General features: G+C 44.2%; 1 protein-coding gene across 1 annotated transcript in view; it reads left to right on the forward strand.

The window, feature by feature from the left end:
- Positions 1 to 771: 771 nt before the first annotated feature.
- Positions 772 to 22,032, forward strand: part of PSMD12 (proteasome 26S subunit, non-ATPase 12) — a 32,673-nt gene continuing 11,412 nt past the window's right edge. The window contains exons 1-8 of the mRNA XM_068264045.1: positions 772 to 982; positions 2,338 to 2,397; positions 3,998 to 4,126; positions 4,930 to 5,037; positions 6,983 to 7,087; positions 7,238 to 7,387; positions 18,979 to 19,113; positions 19,240 to 19,352. Coding sequence (XP_068120146.1) covers positions 878 to 982; positions 2,338 to 2,397; positions 3,998 to 4,126; positions 4,930 to 5,037; positions 6,983 to 7,087; positions 7,238 to 7,387; positions 18,979 to 19,113; positions 19,240 to 19,352 — 905 coding nt within the window. The 5' untranslated portion in view covers positions 772 to 877. The remainder of the gene's footprint in view (positions 983 to 2,337; positions 2,398 to 3,997; positions 4,127 to 4,929; positions 5,038 to 6,982; positions 7,088 to 7,237; positions 7,388 to 18,978; positions 19,114 to 19,239; positions 19,353 to 22,032) is intronic.

A 22,032-nucleotide genomic window follows, 5' to 3' on the forward strand; every position in this document is an offset into this window, starting at 1 on the left:
CTTCTTGTGGGAGGGGTTTCACCACAATATCAGTCAAACAGCGCCCCCTGATGGTCTGTTTGTGAAAAGGAATAGATTTTTCATGTAAAAGGGGGTATCAGCTACCGATTGGGTTAAAGTTTAATTCTTGGTTGGAGTTTCTCTTTAAGTGTCCCTCTTTCTCATCTCAAAAAGTTGGGAGGTATGGTGTAATGAGACGTTTAACTCACTTAATAGCACTTTCCAGTGAAAGGGACTGTATGGCCACAGCAGCGTCATATGACCATTAGTACGTGCAGCGTATCATATAACGCCACCGTAGCCATGGATATTACCGCTGGAAGATGTGATTGGGTGAGTTAAACCTATCAATAACCCGCTTGCAACTTTTCAGGCAGGGGGGAGAGCACAAGAATGCAGGCCGCTAAAAGAAAAAATTTGGCCAGGCCTATGAGGTTTCCCGTTGGGTCCCTAACTAGACCCCCTTTTTTATCTCAATAAGTTGGAAGTTATGCCAAGAGCAACAAATCAGGTGTTTGGGCAATACTACAGAGGTCACACATTGATAATACACCATATCAACTAACCAATCTTCTCTTACAGCAGTCATGACAAAGATCAGCCCTCTGACAATTGCCACGGAACACACGCAATGAGCCTGCGCGGACCTTACATGTTTTGTCAGTTTTGTCTGCGTCATCTAACTAATAAAGCTTGTCGACAGGCTTCCTGAGAGGGGTCCTTGCTTGCGCAGCGGGATGTGACGTCACGTAGGGCTGCCTTCTTGCTGCCGGCCGGTCCTCCCAGTGTTTCTCATTGTCATCGGGGTCCTGGCGGAATTAGGTGCCGTCGCATTCTGCCTGCAGAGGTGTCAGTACGGTTCTCCGCTGCCGCCAGCATGACTGAAGAGTTGGAGCGCAGCGATGGCCGCATTGTTAAGATGGAGATGGATTACAGCAGCACTGTGGACCAGAGACTTCCTGAATGCGAGAAACTTGCGGCGGTGAGAAGAGGGGGTTGCTGCAGAATGAGGCCCAGCAATGGCTGCCAGGAGTTGGGTTTGAGGACTGGGAGGCATGCTGTAACTTGTGATATCACAGATATTTCTACTGCTACATCTATCAATACCTTGAGGTATCACATGTCCCAGCATGATCACCCAGGAGCTAGTTGTGTGTGGACAGGGGACCTGTGATGTGAGACTAGCTGGCAATCCATGAATAACCTGAGTCACTTGACATTGTCTGTCTAAAGGATGAGGACAGGGGAAGCATGCTGGACTTTGTAGTAGCGTCCTTGTGGAAGAGTTGTCTGCAGTCTGAGGCACTGAATGTTGTTCATTGCCTGGGCATTGTCTGAAGAATGTGAAAAGGTGCAGGAAGTTGTGGTGCTATAATAGGAAGAAATCCTTCTTTGGCCTGTCGTTGGGTTCATTTGGCGCTTGTCTGCATTAGGGAACCCATCTGGAAATTGGATTGGGAACAGTTTTCCAACAACAGTACGCTCTCTGCGGCACAAACCGTGGTGTTGTTGTTTTATGAGGTGTTCTGCTGGGTCCCCTAGACTAGACTAGCTCCCTTCACATACCTCCCAACATTTTGAGATAAGAAAGAGGGACACTTAAGCCATGCCTCTGACACACCCCTAGTCACGCATACAATAAAGATTTTATAAGCAAAATATGTTGTTTTATTATTCAGACCACTCTGGTCCTTTCTATCCTGGTTCATTTTCCTTCATATTAACACATGGAAATAAGAAATATATCAATTTAAAGGATGGGAATAAAGTTTAGAGTCAATTTAACACCTTTTTCACTAGAAAAATAAATATATTTACATAGGTCTGTACATAAGTCCTGAAAGAGGGACACATGAGGAAGAAAAAGGGACAGTGGGACATGGTTTCCAAAGAGGGACTGTCCCTTCAAAAGAGGGACAGTTGGGAGCTATGCCTTCATTCTATAATTTTCACTGACAGTCAGTTAAGAGTTGTGTATATTGCGTTGAGAGAAGTATTGGGACTTGTGATGCCACCCTGACTGATAACTTGTGTAGAACTTGGAAGTATATAGCCTCATAACTGGAATTTATGAGTGATAGAAGAGTCCAGCAGTGGGGAGGGTAAGCTGCTGGTAATGGTTTGCCAGTTAGGCCTCTTTCCCACGGATAGCTGAACTGCTTATTTGTTGAGCTATTCAGCCTCATGGTGATGGTGGCAGTCTAACTTGTAGTTGTATGTACACAGGTGGGTGGTGTATCTGTGTGGGTGGTGTAGACACAGGTGCATTTTTTTCATCTTATATCTGGTTGGATTTGGGCATTCTAATTTTCTTGTTGTTAACCTATTTTTTTTCAGGAAGGCAAACTCCAAGAGGTGGTGGAGACTCTACTGTCCCTGGAGAAACAAACCCGGACGGTGAGTGCAATCTATCTGCCAGTCGGCAGGCCCAAACAAGTGGTCACATAGCTCTTCAGAATGGAGAGGACCGTAAACAGAATTGCTTTAGGCCACTTGACAGTGCCATTGCAGCTTTGTGGTTTACCACAGCGGGCACCAGACGTATAGAAGACATGCAGTAGAGCCATTTGTTGATGCTTTTGCTTGTACCCTTTTACCCGCTGCATGCCCAACAGCAGGCCATCTGGGAGCAAGCTGCAGAGACGTTGTGTTGCACTGTAATAATTTATATGTTAAAGCAATACAGATATGTGAACTGATTTGAAGACTTTTCATATTTTTTGACTGGGAGCTAAACTTCACCTTTTTCTGAGCTAAGCCACACTCTTTAAAGTGTACCCAATGTGACATGAGATAAACTTGTATGAATATACAGTACAAAACATTAATAACCAGGCTGTTTTACTTTGCTGCCTGAAAGGGTTAATTTCTAGGCATGGACGTGACAACTTCTGTCTTGTCAATACCTTGTCAGGAATGTAGTAAACCTCACTGAAGCAAATGAAAGCCATAAAAGTTTTCCTGGCAGAATACAACTTCTGAGGGCAGGGAGTCATAAAATACAGGAACTGTTGACTTTATAACACTGGAATATAAAAGAAAACCCTGGAATACTTAAAAACGTTATTGTTATATTGTTTTTTTTTTTGTTTTATACATTTCAGTGCCCTGCAGCTTTAATAGCTCGCTGCAGAGCTGAGCAACTTAGCACACAAATGATCTCTCCCCTTTTCTGCCCCACTAACAGAGCTTTGTGTTGGTGGGCTCTGATAGCTGCTGCAGAGTTGTTTGTGTTGTTTTTTATTATTAATTTATTTGTAATTTAAATTTTTTTTATTCCCCTCCCTCCCTCTCCCAGTCAGCCAATCAGGGCATCTCTCTCATAAGCATCAGCCTATGAGAGGAGATAGCGCTTGGAGCCTCTCAAGGGGACAGCCGAGTGACACAGCTGTCCCTAGTAGAGCGCTAAATTAGATCGCAGCCCTGTACAATGGAAATAGATGTCGGTTTCGCCGTCTAACAGTCTGCTATCGGCGATCGCCGCTGGTAGACCTCCATCACTCAAGCGGAGATGCGCACGCATCAGCGCCCACGTGATCCCCTGCAAACCACTCCCCCAGGACTTGATGCTGATCTGCGTTAGGCGGTCTTTGGGGAGCCAGCTTGCTGCCGCCTTTTGGTGTTAGGCGGTCGTAAGGCAATTAAAGCAAATCTGAACTAAACAAAAAAGTTAGAGACTTACCACTCTAGAGGTCAGCCTTTGATGCTCCAGAGGACTCCCCAATCCGTATTGAACCGTCTTCTTCATGGCCGCGATCCCCTCCGTAATAACCCCACAATCTCAGGCTTACACTGAATAATGGCTTTCCTTTGTGACTTGGCACCACTGCTGCCTGTGGCAGGGTAAGGACCTGTGTGGACCTATCCAGTACAAGTGATAGTATAATTCAAAGTGCATGCAGCTGTTTTTTAATAAGAAAAAATAAACTTGCTATTCTTGTCCTCTATTTTATGTTCTATGCAAGGCTCATATCTGTGTAAATATTGTCTCCTGCAGGCATCTGACATGGTGTCCACCTCCCGCATCCTAGTGGCCGTTGTGAAGATGTGTTATGAGGCCAAGGAATGGGACATGCTGAATGAGACCATCATACTGCTAACCAAGAGGCGGAGTCAGCTCAAGCAGGTCCGTCATCAAGTTCATGCGTAGAGTTTTTAAGTAGGACCTGTAGTATCCGATATATTGAGTTCCATATTGTTTTACAAGGAGATGACCTTAAAAATACAATGTACAGATGCAGTTTAACTTTTTTTTGAATAGCTACACTGTAACAACAATTCTTGTGCTAAAGGGAAGAAAAAAAAAGCTTAAGGTTTGTTGCTCTGTTCCAATAGGTGCAGTTTGCAAAGTCCTCCTTGTAATCCTTTCTACTTGGTGGGAAAATAATGTAGCTGGGTTGCAGCAGTGATAGCAGCTTCCACCCATCTAGATCATATTCAGATTCGCTTATAATGCACACAAATCTTATAAGTGAATGGGAGTTTCATCACTCCATAGCCAGATGCGGGCCGCCATCATTGTCTTAGGGCCCTTTCACATAAGCAGTTGATAGGCAGTGAAAAGACTGTCAAACTCTCACAACTGCATGCCGCTGTGTGCTGCTGCCTGGTAACTGTTTGTTTGCTGCTGCCTGGTAAATGTTCACTGCTGCTTGGTAACTGCTCACTGAATGCGCAGTTCAGCTGCCCCTGTGAAAGGGCTGTTAGAGTCCAGTCCAGACTGCTACCTTGTCACCATGATCTAATACAGAATATCTATTCAGATTGGCCTCAAGCTTTCTTGCCTTGTCTAGCTGTAACTGAGGAATAGCCACTGACCTACCATAGCTCTCTTTCTATATGTGGGGTTACACAAGCCGGGGCTGACCCCTTCATCGGGGAGGACAGATATGTGTGCGTTCTGTATTAATTGTCTTGTGTTTGTGACAGGCCGTGGCAAAGATGGTGCAGCAGTGCTGTAAGTACGTGGAGGAGATCACAGACCTTACTATTAAGCTGCGGCTAATAGACACTCTGCGCTCTGTGACAGAGGGGAAGGTGAGGATTTTACTGTAACACTTCATTCACCTTGCCGATTGTATGCTGTATGTATTGTGAATGAAATGATGCATGCTCTGTACATCTTCTCTTATCGTGCCATATGCTGAGAGGTAATGGAAGTGATTTTAGTTTGTCTTGTGTCATTATTTCTACTCATCTGCTGGACAATGCTTAGCTTTAGTTTTGATGAAATAAACCATTATATCTACTTTATTGTCCTAGTCCTGCATAGGACTTTACTAGAATCCCTTAGCCTCATTTTTCCTTTTAAAAGCTAAAAATCCAAGTTTTTAACCTTTTTGAGTCATGGCCATTTTTAAAATGGCAACAAGGCAGACGTCGTGAAAACGCTGATGTAAAAGGTGGCATTTTTTAAAGGGAACCAGAGACGAAGCACCCTTGTGTATTTTACCGTGTATATCAGTAAGAACATTAGAGAAAACACTTACCATGCTTTCTGTTTCATCCTCACTGCTAAAAGTGTCTGTTATCAGCTGTGATAAGAATCCCAGACTGAGCATTCAATCTGGCTTTGCTTGGAATGATTATTGCTGAGTCATTATAGCAGAGCCACAAGGGGGCAGGCTTGGGTTTGAAAAGACACCACAGAAGACAGACTCAGCCATAATCTTTCCGTAGCAAAGCTAGACTGAGCAGCCTGAGTGCTCAGTCAGGAATTCTTATCAGAGGTGATAACAGTCAGATTAAACAGAGAACAATGAAACAAAGAGCAGATTAGGTGTTTACTGTCATGTTCCCACTGATTTATAAGGTAAAATACATGAGGGTACTTAATCTCTGGTTCTCTTTAAAGCATTTAACCTGCCTGGATGACCGCCATTTGCCAAGTGTCTGAACAAAAGCAGCTATGTGTCTGGATTTTTTTTCCTTGGGTGTGTCCATCAATAAAGTTTCCATTGTGGATCTTCCTTCTTGTCATTTTCTGTTGGGTTGTCTGTCTTTGATTTGTACTCTGCCCTGGATTATACCATTAGGGTTGGGTAGTATCTCCACTTTTTTGGACCATGTCGCTTGCACATAAATATTTTTTGTGTGTCTGAATAATTATTTGTGAGGAAAAGCCAGAGCCACTGTAAAGTTCAAAATCAGCCACTATTGTTTTTAGTTTGGAATGGGAAGAATGGGCGAGTCAGCTGATTTCGGCGCGCGGCTCTGAGAGCTGAGCACTGAAACTGGGCGCCCCATAGCAGCAATGCTATGCTGTGCGGGGGGCGTGTAGCGGTAATTCGGGCCTCTGCGACAACTCGGAGGGGGAATACTCTTTAACGCTGCCTTGGAGTTTAGCGGCGCCGAATTAATATGGACCAGAAGAATGGGTGTTAAAGCTAATGGAAACCGGGTTTAAAAAAAAAAAAAAAAAAAAAGATACTCACCTAAGGAGAGGGAGGCTCTGGGTCCCATAGAGCACTCCCTCTCCTCTCCCGGTGCCCGCTGCTGTCCTGTCTCCCCCGTAGCGGTATTCGTCGGTTTCGGTCAAATACCGCTGTCTCTCGGCCAAAGGGAGGCTTCGGAGATGCTCGCACTGCGCGGGCGCCCTCTATGACGTGTTCGCGTGTGCGCCGCTTGTCTTCGGGAGGACTCTGCTCCCGAAGACTTCAGAAGTCCCCTCTGCGTGGGACGAGAACGGAGGAGCCAGCGCAGCACCGGGACCACCGGGAGAGGAGAGGGATGACTCATTAGGACCGAGCCTTCCCTCTCCTTTGGTGAGTTTCTGCATTTTTTTTTTTTATTTTTCTTATTTTTTTAACAAACCCGGGTTACATTAGCTTTAACGCCGGTCTGGGTTTTATTGCTGTAGGACTTTCCTTCACTTCTTGTGGGTGGCACCAAGGAAAGGAAGTTATGGGAATCTAGCTTTTGTATTAAGATGTTGAGATTTGTTGATAAATAAATCCTCAGTGATTGTTATGATTTGTTCCAGATCTATGTGGAAATTGAGCGTGCCCGCCTGACAAAGACCCTGGCAGGGATAAAGGAGCAGAGTAGCGATGTAAAGGAAGCTGCTGCCATCCTACAGGAGCTCCAGGTAAGGCGGACAGAAAGCATGGCTAATAGCAGGAGAATGTGGCTCCTGTAATAGTGAAGATCTTATCCTGCCAATGAGTCTATAAGCACAGAGCAGATCTTTCCATAATCCGACTCCTCTTCTTCTCAGTAATGAGTTGTGTGCTTCTAGGTGGAGACATATGGCTCAATGGAGAAGAAGGAGAAGGTGGAGTTTATCTTGGAACAGATGCGTTTGTGTCTGGCGGTGAAGGACTATATCCGCACCCAGATCATCAGCAAGAAGATCAACACCAAATTCTTCCAGGATGACAACTCTGAGGTGAGCAATTAACTTGGTGGGAACTCCCTGTTTGGCCTTCTACATAGTGCACTATATAAATGGAGGGTCCAGAAGCCTAATGCTGGATACACACGCTGGATTTTCCCGTGCGATTCGCGGGATCGATTCCGTCGATTCGATTATTTCCAACATGTTCGATCGTGTTTCGATGGATACAGCCGTCGATTTTTGCATACTTAATATGCAAAACCGACGGCTGTATCCATCGAAACACGATCGAACATGTTGGAAATAATCAAATCGACGGAATCGATCCTGCAAATCGCACGGGAAAACGCAACGTGTGTATCCAGCATTAAAACAGCAGTGACAGCCAAAACTATTCCAGGGGAAAAAACACATATATAAGTAGATAAATACTTGTTCTACTAACATAACATATATATTTTACTGTCCACGTTTTAATTTCAGTGAATTTTATATAGTAAACAAAGAGAAAACTATTCCAGGCATTTTCCATCTTTACTGCCTCTGACTGAAGCCAATCCTGATGTTGTTCTCACCCCGCCAGCCCTCCTCCCCACTGAGTTCTGTACTGCATTGTCATATCTAGCTTGCTTTGTGAACACGTGTGCACAGCATAGATTTATTTTTCTGCAGAGGGGTGAGATGTATTTCTGTTTTCAGCCTCATGTCACACTGAACTGCCCTCAGCCAGTCAGTAAGGGGCAGGAATGTGGGAAGGGAGATGACAAGCTTCCCTCTCCTGGCAATGTACCAGAAAGGATCCAGGCTGACTGAGATGATAAAGCAGAAACCTTTATGATTATATTGGATTGCTTGCAATGCAGGGTCAGGACGTAGACTACATAATAAACACAGAGCAATGGGTAAATGGAATTTGATTTTATGGCTGAGCTCCCTTCCTTGGACCTGTGCTGTGTACTCCGCAGTTTTCCTGCATATCTCTCTGAGCCTTAAGGTGCGTACACACATGCGACTATAGTCGTTTGAAACGATCATTCCCCAATCATTTCAAACGACGATCATTTAAAAAAAAAAAAGAAGCAGCCAACGACCATTAAAGAGACACTGAAGCGAAAAAAAAAATGATGATATTATGATTTGTATGTGTAGCACAGCTAAGAAATAAAACATTAAGATCAGATACATCAGTCTAATTGTTTCCAGTACAGGAAGAGTTAAGAAACTCTAGTTGTTATCTGTGCAAAAAAGCCATTAAGCTCTACGACTTTCAAAGTCGTGGAGAGGGTTGTTATCTGACTTTTATTATCTCAATTGTAAGTGAACTGTTTACTTTTCCTCTGCTAGAGGAGAGGTCATTAGTTCAGACTGCTCTGAAAGACTCATTTTGAATGCTGAGTGTTGTGTAATCTGCACATATTATAGAATGATGCAATGTTAGAAAAAACACTATATACCTGAAAATAAAAATATGAGAATATTTTCTTTGCTGCTAATCTTCTAGTAATTATTCATAGTACACTACCAATTCATTATATCATATATATTTTTTCGCTTCAGTGTCTCTTTAAGTCTAATGACGGACGAGCTAGATCGTTAAAAACCAACGATCTAGCTTGGCGGATTTTTTCCAACGACTATCGTTTGCAAAAGTAGTACATCGTTGGAAAATGGTCGTTCGTACTAGGCTTGACATGCGCATTTCACTATTTCTCCATGGAACTTTTCATTTTTATGCGCAATAGTTGCTTTACGTGATGTAACGTTCTAACAACCAGATCGTTACACACTTTTAAAAACGAACTTTACTTAGGTCGTTCTTTCGTCAATTTAAAAGTTTGTTCGTCGTTCACAACGAACGATCGTTGTCGCATGTGTGTACGTAGCTTTACTCTTTGGCACCCCTTAGCCCCAGGATCACCATTTCATAAGGTGGCCATCCATATTTTACTACACCCAGCACATGTATGTCAAATCTGCCATTGCTTAATCCTTCACAACGTATCCAACTGATTACGTTCAGTATGGCAGTCAGAATTTTTATTTTTTTTATTGCGTGGGAGGAAAGTAGTGGTAAGTGGCCAATGACCATATAAATGAACCACTGCCTTTGCTAAGATTGAATTGACTTGATTTCTGCCAAGAAACAACTGAGATCAAGTGGAGGAAAACTGGCACATTGATCACTGTTATCTGATTGTGTGCCTGCTGAGTCATAGATGTATAGCTGCTTAGTTAGTTAGTTTGGTTGAAAAAAGACATCCGTCCAACCAGGAAAAAAGACACTTTGACATGTGGCTAGCTTGAAGTACAACTGAAGTAAGAAGAATATGGGGACTGCCATATTTATTTGTCTCCAGTAGTGTCTGAATAACACCAGAAACAAGCATGTGGCTAATCTTGTCAGATCTGACAATAATGTCAGAAACACCTGATCTGCGGCATGCTTGTTCAGGGTCTATGGCTAAACGCATTAGAGGCAGAGGATCAGCAGGACAGCCAAGCAACTGGTATTGTTTAAAAGGAAATAAATATGGCAGCCTCCATATCCCGCTCCCTACAGTTGTCCTTTGAATACCAGCCCTGGTGCTGTTTCTGCTCACTTTGGAACACATACTTTATGCCGTGAAGCACCTTGCCTGCAGTAAAAATGCTGCCAACTTAAAAATAAGGGTTCTGGCGATTTTTTTGATTTTTTTTTTTTTTTTCTCTCAAAAAAGATACTTGCCTTAGAAAATGGCGAGCCTCTGGATAATCCAGAAGCTTTCCCAATCCCACTGGAGCTCACCTTTTCTGTGCTGGGACTCTATAAACCTATTGGATAAGGGCTTGTTGAGTAGGATCCCGGTACTGCGCTCTCATCTGTGAAGCAGCACAGCTGCAATGTGCTGGCGCAAGACATCCATGCACCTGTGCAGTGCGGCCACACTCATTCATGGATAGGAGCCCAGCCGCTACCTTTCAGAAAGTCCCGGGAAAACTGTGGGGGAAAAAGTGTCTGACCTTTCTTTTCAAAGTCACAAGATTGCTTTAACCCTCCTGGAGGTAACCCACTTTGCTACCTGCGTGTGCATTCCGATCGCCGCCGATTAGTCGCCGCGCTGAGGGGTGGATCGGGACTCCCTTTGACGGCACAACATTGATGACATCATCCCGCCCGTCGCCATGGCGACGGGGGATGCCCTCCATGAAATCGCGATATTTGAACGGGATTTCCTGATCGCAGATCGCCGGAGGCGATCGAAGTAACCCACTTTGCTACCTGCGTGTGCATTCCGATTAGTCGCCGCTCGCCGCGCTGAGGGGTGGATCGGGACTCCCTTTGACGGCACAACATTGATGACATCATCCCGCCCGTCGCCATGGCGACGGGGAAAGCCCTCCAGGAAATCGCGTTATTTGAACGGGATTTCCTGATCGCAGATCGCCGGAGGCATTTGAAGCGGGTGGGGGGGATGCCGCTGCACAGCGGCTATCATGTAGCGAGCCCTAGGCTCGCTACATGATTAACAAAAAAACTGCTGCGCTACCCCCTGGCGGTTTTTAATAGACCGCCAGGAGGGTTAAAGGACAACTGAAGGGAGCGGGATATGGAGGCTGCCATATTTATTTCCTTTTAAGCAATACCAGTTGCCTGGCTATCCAGCGGATCCTCTGCCTCTAATACTTTTAGCCACAGACCCTGAACAAGCATGCAGCAGATCAGGTGTTTTAGACGTTCTTGTCAAATCTGACTGGATTATCTGCATGCTTGTTTCTGGTATAGTTCTGCAGCCAAATAGATTAGCAGGGGTGCCGGGCAACTGGTATTGCTTAAAAGGAAATAAATATAGCAGCCTCCATATACTTATTGCTTCAGTTGTCCTTCAATTCACTTTTTTCTCATATGTCTTCTCCTTGGAGATCATTTTTCATCCTCTGTTTAAAATACCTTTTAGAACTCTGCAATTGAAAAAGTACCAAAAGGTAGGTTGGAAAAAAAAACCCCTGTTAAAATAGCGCAGGAGATTTGGGCGCAGCCCACACCACCATAGGCCGTAATAGGAATTGCGGCTATAGCAGCAGTCAGTAAGTATCTTGGGTGCCGTCATAAGATGGAGCACACATTACTTTTAAAACACAATAGCTGGAAGCGGAATTACATCATTCCCTACCATCCACAGCTACCTGGAGGAGGGATTAGTAATTAACTCCGCCGTGACTTGTGCAGGAGCAGGGTAATCCGTATATTGGCTTTATCCTGCGCCCAAATCTCCCAGTGGCATATGTCACACGCCCCCTGGTGGCCAGACCACACAATGTCTTCCAATCGGTTCCAGCACACAGACCATGAAATCTGTGGTCGCAATCGGTGCGCAGAAACCACTGGAATTTTGCCAGTAGACAGGCTAGAGGGAGCTTGTGAGTTACAGTAACACAAATTACACACTATTTCAGGGTATAGAACTGCCACCACTCCTGCAGAAGGGCAGGAGACCTAACCTCATTGATACTAATACCTGCGGTTAAAACGCACCATTTTTTTCTAGCTATCAACAGTAGTAGCGACTCTTCGGAAGACTAGGATTCGTTTTGTGTTGCTGAATAGTAGGCGTAGCCGAAAAATGATTTTTTTTTTAGAAGTCTTTTAATATAAATGCAATATAAATAATATATACAGAAAATCATTAAAATCAACAATTATGGAGACAATAGTAGCGCAGTATAAAAATAAAAAGGGAAGAAAGTACGAATACTTAGGTTCAGGTGAAAATATGTCCTTTCTGGGAAGACATCGGGAAGTTCTTTTGTTTCCAGAGCAAAGTTCAAACAAAAATGACCACTGCTCAGTCCTCACAGGAACAGCATGCCTTCGTAAGATGGAATTTGGAGGACTCAAGAGAGGAGTCCCCGTCAAGTTCTTTTGAATGACCCACATTTGTAGGTGGGGTCTCAGGTTCAGCCCAGGGGCTAGACTGGGTGCAGTTAACCTTCTGGGTGGGTTTCTTGTGCCCACCAAATATGACATTTTCCATATCTCATCTTCCCGCACACACATAATAGTCACAGATTCAGAATCCTCAGAATTTGACAGTACATATGACCTCAAACGTAGTTGGTGTCGCATGTTCCGTCACGAAGTAGCGGAATGCCTCGGGTTCTGGGTATGTCAGTGGCATCAATTTAATATTAAAATATTCACCAGATCCGGATCAGCAGAATATAACTTTCATACCTCTCATATAAACGGTATTCCTTAAACAGGCTAAAATCATATACTACATTGATGTTTAATGCTGATGGGATGGCTCTACCGTGACTGGAACCCTGCTGTGTGGAAAGCGGGCTTTTGCTAGAATCCCCAAATGGCATCCTTTCAAAGGGCATGTTCACACTTGGGTGCCACTGGCCCGTAAAGGAACTTCTTTTGATCAAGTTCATTACACAAACAGGTCTTATCAGAGAGCATACTTGGCTCTCATGAAAAGAACTCTGCTAACAGCTATGAAGAAAACAGAGACCCCCAGGCTTGACTGCCTGCTATCCCTAAACATACAATCTGGGTTGTCAACGACAATCGGTGCAGGAAAACCGATTGCGTTTTCTCACAGCTCTTCCGTGACAGCATATTCATAGGTATGCTGTCAAAATTGCTATTCGTTTTTTTTTTTCTTGCTGCTGGTGGTTTAACCTCTTGAGGATCACAGTGTTAAACCCGCTAAAGACCAGGCCTTTTTTTTTTTGTAAAATAGGCTACTGCAGCTTTAAGACCAAACTGCAAACCACACCGACATACATTTTATTTTTATTTATTTTTTATTAATTACTTACATATACATTTAAAATTAGCTGTTTACCTCCCACACTAAAAAGGACTCAAATGCGTTTTTTAATTTAAAAAAAACAACATAGTTCGTCACCTAAGGGTCTGAACTTTTTTAAATATGCATGTCGAGAGTATATTATATTTATTTTAAAATTATAAGCTTGTAAATAGTGATGGACGCAAATTGAAAAAGATCACCTTTTTTATTTCTAAATAAAATATCGGTGCCATAAATTGTGATAGTAACATCATTTTAACGGTGTAATAACCGGGACAAATAGGCAAATAAAATACATGAGTGTTAATTACGGTAGCATGTATTAATTTCAAACTATAATGGCCAAAAACTGAGAAATTATATTTTTTTTCCATTTCTTTCTTAATCTTCCTGTTAAAATGGATTTAGAAAAAAATTCTTAGCAAAATGTACCACCCAAAGAAAACCTAATTAGTGGCGGAAAAAAACAAGATATAGATCATTTTAGTGTGCTAAGTAGTGATAAAGTTATTAGCGAATTAATGGTAGGGGAAAGTTGCTCGGATGCATAAGGTGAACAGCACTGTAGGCTGAAGTGGTTAAAGGGACTCCGAGCAGTGCAGAAACTATGGAAAGATGCATATCATTTTAAAGCTCTCTTTCTCCTCTTTCCAATGATGTATAAACCACCGCCCTACGCCTTTTAGTTTTCGCTATTTTCGCAATCGAAATTGCTGCGGCCGCGACTTCGATCGCGAAAATAGAAAAAACTAAAAGTCGTAGGGCGACGATTTAGGGGTCGCCAGAAAGCGGAGAAAGAGAGCTTTAAAATGATATCCACCTTTGCATAGTTATATTGTATTACACAGGGCGACTTTTTCTCAAAGTCAGCAGCTCCATTCAGCAGAAAAAGTCGCCCTGTGTAATACAATGTAACTATGGAAAGATGCATATCATTTTAAAGCTCTCTTTCTCCTCTTTCTGGTGACACCTAAATCGTCACCCTACGCCTTTTAGTTTTCTCTATTTTCGCGATCGAAGTCGCGGTTGTGGCAATTTTGATTGCGAAAATAGCGAAAACTAAAAGGCATAGGGCGGTGGTTTATATATAATTGGAAAGAGGAGAAAGAGAGCTTTAAAATGATATGCATCTTTCCGCACTGCTTGGAGTCCCTTTAAGGTATGATTATACTCTCAAAACTAAAACTTCTGTAACTACTCTTCGTTACACAAAAGAACATTTGAAAGCATGCCCACATATTGTGTGTGTAAAATTATTTATTTTCACTGCAGAAAGCAGGTGAAAGCTCTGATCATCGGCAAAGGCAAGAATCTCCCTGTGCTTATGCCTTTATCCTGCCCCCCTCCCTCTGCTTAACCACTTAAGGACCGCCCCCAGCCGATCAGCCGCCGGGGACTGGCTCCGCCCACCGTTCGCAGTAACCCGCCGGCCATTCGGAAGCGCCGGCGGGTTACTAGCACCCGGATCGCCGCTGAAACAATGTATAATAGGCTTTGTAATGTATACAAAGCCTATTATACTGGCTGCCTCCTGCCCTGGTGGTCCCAGTGTCCGAGGGACCACCAGGGCAGGCTGCAGCCACCCTAGTCTGCACCCAAGCACACTGATTTTCCCCCCCCCCTGCCCCCTGATTGCCCACAGCACCCCTCAGACCCCCCCCCCCCCCCTGCCCACCCCCCAGACCACTGTTTGCACCCAGTCACCCCCCTAATCACCCATCAATCACTCCCTGTCACTATCTGTCAACGCTATTTTTTTTTTTTTTTTTTTTTAGTCCCTAATCTGCCCCCTACTCCCTCCTGATCACCCCCCCCCCCCTTCCCTAGACCCCCCCGTGTACTGTATGCATCTATCCCCCCTGATCACCTGTCAATCACCCCCTGTCACTGCCACCCATCAATCAGCCCCTATCACCACCTGTCACTGTTACCCATCAGATTAGACCCTTATCTGCCCCTTGCGGGCACCTAATCACCCGCCCACACGCTCAGATTGCCCTCAGACCCCACCTTATCAATTCGCCAGTGCAATATTTACATCTGTTATTCCCTGTAATAACCCACTGATCACCTGTCAATCACCCCCTGTCACTGCCACCCATCAATCACCCCCTGTCACTGCCACCCATCAATCAGCCCCTAACCTGCCCCTTGCGGGCAATCTGATCACCCACCCACACCAATAGATCGCCCGCAGGTCCGACATCAGATTACCTCCCAAGTGCAGTGTTTACATCTCTTCTCTCCTCTAAACACCCACTAATTACCCATCAATCACCCCCTATCACCACCTGTCACTGTTACCCATCAGATTAGACCCTAATCTGCCCCTAGGGCACCCAATCACCTGCCCACACCTCAGAACGCCCTCAGACCCCAGCCCTGATCTCCTCGCCAGTGCATTGCTTGCATCTATTCCCCCCTCTAATCACACCTTGAGACACCCATCAATCACCTCCTGTCACCCCCTAGCACACCTACCCATCAGATCAGGCCCTAATTTGCCCCGTGTGGGCTCCTGATCACTCGGCCAAACCCTCAGATCCCCCTCAGACCCCCTTCCGATCACCTCCCCAGTGCATTGATTGCATCTATTTTCCCCTCTAACCGCCCCCTGAGACACCCATCAATCACCTCCTGTCACCCCCCTAGCACTCCTATCCATCAGATCAGGCCCAATACATCCTGTCATCTAAGAGGCCACCCTGCTTATGACCGGTTCCACAAAATTTGCCCCCTCATAGACCACCTGTCATCAAAATTTGCAGATGCTTATACCCCTGAACAGTCATTTTGAGAAATTTGGTTCCAGACTACTCACAGTTTTGGGCCCGTAAAATGCCAGGGCAGTATAGGAACCCCACAAGTGACCCCATTTTAGAAAGAAGACACCCCAAGGTATAATGTTAGGTGTATGATGAGTTCATAGAAGATTTTATTTTTTGTCAAAAGTTAGCGGAAATTGGATTTTTATTGTTTTTTTTCACAAAGTGTCATTTTTCACTAACTTGTGACAAAAAATAAAATCTTCTATGAACTCACCATACCCCTAACGGAATACCTTGGGGTGTCTTCTTTCTAAAATAGGGTCACTAGTGGGGTTCCTATACTGCCCTGCCATATTAGGGGCCCTAAACCGTGAGGAGTAGTCTAGAAAACAAATGCCTCAAAATGACCTGTGCATAGGACGTTGGGCCCCTTAGCGCACCTAGGCTGCAAAAAAGTGTCACACGTGGTATCGCCATACTCAGGAGAAGTAGTATAATGTGTTTTGTGGTGTATTTTTACACATACCCATGCTGGGTGGGAGAAATCTCTCTGTAAATGGACAATTGTGTGTAAAAAAAAAATCAAATAATTGTCATTTACAGAGATCTTTCTCCCACTCAGCATGGGTATGTGTAAAAATACACCCCAAAACACATTATACTACTTCTCCTGAGTACGGCGATACCACATGTGTGGCACTTTTTTGCACCCTAACTGCGCTAAGGGGCCCAAAGTCCAATGAGTACCTTTAGGATTTCACAGGTCATTTTGCGACATTTGGTTTCAAGACTACGCCTCACGGTTTAGGGCCCCTAAAATGCCAGGGCAGTATAGGAACCCCACAAATGACCCCATTTTAGAAAGAAGACACCCCAAGGTATTCTGTTAGGAGTACGGAGAGTTCATAGAAGATTTTATTTTTTGTCACAAGTTAGCGGAAAATGACACTTTGTGAAAAAAAAACAATTAAAATCAATTTCCGCTAACTTGTGACAAAAAAAAAAAAATCTTCTATGAACTCACCATACTCCTAACGGAATACCTTGGGGTGTCTTCTTTCTAAAATGGGGTAATTTGTGGGGTTCCTATACTGTCCTGGCATTTTAGGGGCCCTAAACCGTGAGGAGTAGTCTTGAAACCAAATTTCTCAAAATGACCTATGAAATGCTAAAGGTACTCATTGGACTTTGGGCCCCTTAGCGCAGTTAGGGTGCAAAAAAGTGCCACACGTGGTATCGCCGTACTCAGGAGAAGTAGTATAATGTGTTTTGGGGTGTATTTTTCCACATACCCATGCTGAGTGGGAGAAATATCTCTATAAATAGACAATTGTGTGTAAAAAAAAAAAAAATTAAAAAATGATCATTTACGGAGATATTTCTCCCACCCAGCATGGGTATGTGTAAAAATACACCCCAAAACACATTATACTACTTCTCCTGAGTACGGCGATACCACATGTGTGGCACTTTTTTGCAGCCTAACTGCGCTAAGGGGCCCAAAGTCCAATGAGCATCTTTAGGCTTTACAGGGGTGCTTACAATTAGGCACCCCCCAAAATGCCAGGACAGTGAACACACCCCACAAATTACCCCATTTTGGAAAGTAGACACTTCAAGGTATTCAGAGAGGAGCATAGTGAGTCCGTGGCAGATTTAATTTTTTTTTTTTGCCGCAAGTTAGAAGAAATGGAAACTTTTTTTTTTTTTGTCACAAAGTGTCATTTTCCGCTAACTTGTGACAAAAAATAAAATCTTCTATGAGCTCACCATGCCTCTCACTGAATACTTTGGGATGTCTTCTTTCCAAAATGGGGTCATTTGGGGGGTATTTGTACTATCCTGGAATTTTAGCCCCTCATAAAAACCTGACGGGTGCGCAGAAAAGTCAGAGATGCTTGAAAATGGGAAAATTCACTTTTGACACCATAGTTTGTAAACGCTATAACATTTACTCAATCCAATAAATATACACTGAATGGGTTTTTTTTTTATCAAAGACATGTAGCAGAATAACTTTCGCGCTCAAATGTATAGGAAATTTTACTTTATTTGAAAAATGTCAGCACAGAAAGTTAGTCATTTTTTTGACAAAATTCATGTCTTTTTTGATGAATATAATAAAAAGTAAAACTCGCAGCAGCAATCAAATAGCACCAAAAGAAAGCTGTATTAGTGACAAGAAAAGGAGGTAAAATTCATTTAGGTGGTAGGTTGTATGAGCGAGCAATAAACCATGAAAGCTGCAGTGGTCTGAATGGAGAAAAAGGCTCTGGTCCTTAAGGGGCGAAAAGACTGTGGTCCTCAAGTGGTTAAAGTGACTCCGAGCTCATAAAAAAAATGAAAGTTGTACTCACCTGGGGCTTTCTCCAGCCCAGTGCTGGTCGGGAGGTCCCACGACGGCGTCTTGGCTGTTCTCCTTCTCCCCGCTCTGGAATGGCTGACAGGCCGCAGCCCGGGCGACACTCGCCCGAGTGTCGGGCTGCTCCTTCCGCGTATGACTCGGATTACGTCACACGCCGGCCGCCTTGCGTCATCACGGCGGCCGGCGTGAAAGTACTGCGCATGCGCGCTTTAATCGCGCATGCGCAGTACTTTCACGCCGGCCGACGTTATGGCGCGAGGCGGCCGGCGTGTGACGTCAGCCGCGTCATACGCGGAAGTTGCAGCCCGACACTCTGCCGAGTGTCGCCCGGGCTGCGGCCTGTCAGCCATTCCGGAGCAGGGAGAAGGAGAGGAGCCAGGACGCCGGCGTGGGACCTCCCGAACAGCATTGGGCTGGAGAAAGCCCCTGGTGATTACAACTTTCTTTTTTTGGGTGAGCTCGGAGTCCCTTTAACAGACACATCTCCTGGCAACAGCTGAGTCACTTCAACATAAAAGAAGGGGGGTAGAGTGAAGACACGGGCTTGCAATGATTAAATTTGTCAATGACCAGAGGTGAGCTGGCTTCTGCTCTCTCCAGTGTAAATGAACTATTGTACACATTAGAAATGCTTGGGGGTGCTTTCAGACGTTCTTTTATGTAACTAAGAGTAGTTACTGAAACTTTTCCTGTTTTTTCACCCTGCAGGAGCTGAAGCTGAAGTACTACAACCTGATGATACAAGTGGACCAACACGAAGGCTCCTACCTGTCCATATGTAAGCACTATCGGGCCATCTATGACACCCCATGCATCCAGGCAGAGAGCGAGAAGTGGCAGCAGGTAAGGCGAGGCGTGCCATAGAATACTCGGCTCCTGGGTGTTTTCTGTGCAGGAAGCTGGTACATATGGGGGGGGGGGGGTAATGATCCTCTCTTATGTTATCTGGTTATTGTCTCCTTCCTGTAGGCCCTGAAGAGCGTTGTGCTGTATGTGATTTTATCTCCATATGACAACGAGCAGTCAGACCTCGTCCACAGGATTAGCATCGATAAGAAGCTGGAAGAGATCCCCAAATACAAGTGAGTGATGGCACCACTAACACTGTCCTGATCAGCAGTTACTGCACCCATTTCTCACTGGGGCAAGGCAGCAGTAGTTATCATGGGCTCACAATGTTCCCAGAATTCCTCCAGTAATTGCAGGCATGATGTCATTTATCATAAGAAAATCGCCTTTATTCACGTCTTTACATTCTTGTGCAGAAGCACATTCCACTGTTTCCAAAGTATCCCTTTCTTCACTACACTATGGTAGAAACACCTTCCTCCATACAGCGTTGATGACCCCTTCTCCTTTTGTACATTATTCAGAAGATATTTCTGTGGACTTTGTATATGCTTATAAAACAGTCATCGAATATCTTCCACTTTTTTTTTTTTTTTTTTTAGAACTGTATTTATCAACTTTTATAACATACAGAATAAGTAATGTATTCTTATTTATTATTTATGTAAATTACTTCTAGTGCGATGAAACTCAAATTTAGTTTACGGCCTAAAACATTAAACACAGCATAAAACGAAAGCTAGCCCTACATTTCCTTAAAGGATACCACAACCGAAGGGTTGTGGTAAAAATTACTGCAGCACTGTGTAGGTAGTTATGAGCACATACCAGTTGTTCCTCCTGCTCCCCTCCGTCTTGTGCCATTTTCCATGTATCCCTCCCGGTGTGATGCAACTTTACTGAACTTTGCCCCGGACATACTGCGCCCTGTGTGCGCAGTATGTCCTTCCCCTTCGCTTCTGGCTGGCGCATAGTACGAGGTTCAGAAGCACGCAGTCCCCTTTGTGTTGCGTGTGCGCTCCATTACACCGAGCGTCACATGCTAATCAACGCACGCAGCACAAAGGGGACAGCGTGCTTCTGAACCTCGTACTATGCGCCGGCCAGAAGCGAAGGGGAAGGACATACTGCGCACACAGGGCGCAGTATGTCCGGGGCAAAGTTCAGTAAAGTCGCATCACACCGGGAGGGATACATGGAAAATGGCACAAGACGGAGGGGAGCAGGAGGAACGACTGGTATGTGCTCATAACTACTTACACAGTGCTGCAGTCATTTTTACCACAACCCTTCGGTTGTGGTATCCTTTAACAGAACATATCAGTGGGGTTGGTAGCGGAAGCAGATTGACCGTCCATAGCATGGTAAGTAGTGTATCACTGCAGGTAGATAGATTTATTTATTTTTTAGTTAGATTTCATGCTTAAATCTATTAAAGAGACAGTGAAGCGAAAAAAAAATTATGATGATTTGTATGAGACTGTGTAATAAAAAAAAAAAAAAGTCCCCTGGAGGGTACTCACCTCGGGAGGGGGAAGCCTCAGGGTCCCAATGAGGCTTCCCCCATCCCTGTAGCTGCAGGCAGTCCAGCGCTGGCTCCCCCCAAAGTGTCCCACAATCCTCCATCGACAAGGCTTGATATATTTACCTTGCCTGGATCCAGCCCAGCGGGTGGCGCTGTTGCAGCTCTTAGTGCGGAGATAGGCGGAAATAGCTGATCTGTCGAGTCTGCTCTATTACGCAGGCGCAGGAGACTTGCGCCTGCACAGTAGAGCGGACCGACAGCAATCAGCTATTTCCACCTATCTCCAAGCGGAGAGACGATCCTGCGCCTACGCTGGGGCCGGGAAGGTAAATATTTACATCCCGCTGTTCGGAGGGGCACAGCAAGAGCGCCCTGGGACACAGGAGGACGGGGGAAGCCTCGATAGGATCTAGAGGATTCCCACACCCAAGGTGCGTACCCCCCAAGGGTCCCTTTTTTTTTTAGTTACAGGTTTAAACATCCCCCTGCAATAAAATTGATATAGCTATTGTGTTTGGAATTTGGACCAGAGCTGCCCATCTTGTAACTTAATTATTGAAGGTTAGAATTTTACCAAGAAAGCATGTTTAGCGATATGGATTTCTCGTTCTTGTAGCAGCTTGTATTACTGTATATATACAGGATCTTCTCAAAAAATTAGCATATTGTGATAAAGTTCATTATTTTCTGTAATGTACTGATAAACATTAGACTTTCATATATTTTAGATTCAAATACATACAACTGAAGTAGTTCAAGCCTTTTATTTTTTTAATATTGATGATTTTGGCATACAGCTCATGAAAACCCAAATTTCCTATCTCAAAAAATTAGCATATTTCATCTGACCAATAAAAGAAAAGTGTTTTTAAAACAAAAAAAAGTCAACCTTCAAATAATTATGTTCAGTTATGCACTCAATACTTGATCGGGAATCCTTTTGCAGAAATTTTGAGAAGATCCTGTATGTTTCACATGGGTCATATGAGATGCTTAAGGCAGAATTTTTGGAAAGCATGCCTTAATATATTATAATATGGTTCTAGCCAGCAGTGCAACTGTAAAACTTGTGTTGCAGAATAGTTCAATATACATTTTTGGGCAGAGATAATCCGCCCTGTTGTAAGGTTTCCAGACTTGGGTTTTTTTTTTAATAACTAATTCATTAAGCGTTTCATTGTTCAACTGGAATAAGAGATTTATTGAGGTCATTTCATCAAACGACTTTCTTTCCAAACAATAGTGGCAGCAGAGAGTTTGGCAAGGTAACCATTCTACCCAGTAAAACTAGAGGGAGCGTTTGTTACCTAATGAGCCTTCTCTTGAAGCTGCCTATTACAGACATTATACTGTTTGCTTAGACGGGAGGAAACCTGATCGCTCTGTAA

The sequence above is a fragment of the Hyperolius riggenbachi genome, chromosome 12 (genome assembly GCF_040937935.1).
Source record: "Hyperolius riggenbachi isolate aHypRig1 chromosome 12, aHypRig1.pri, whole genome shotgun sequence".
Classification (NCBI taxonomy): domain Eukaryota; kingdom Metazoa; phylum Chordata; class Amphibia; order Anura; family Hyperoliidae; genus Hyperolius; species Hyperolius riggenbachi.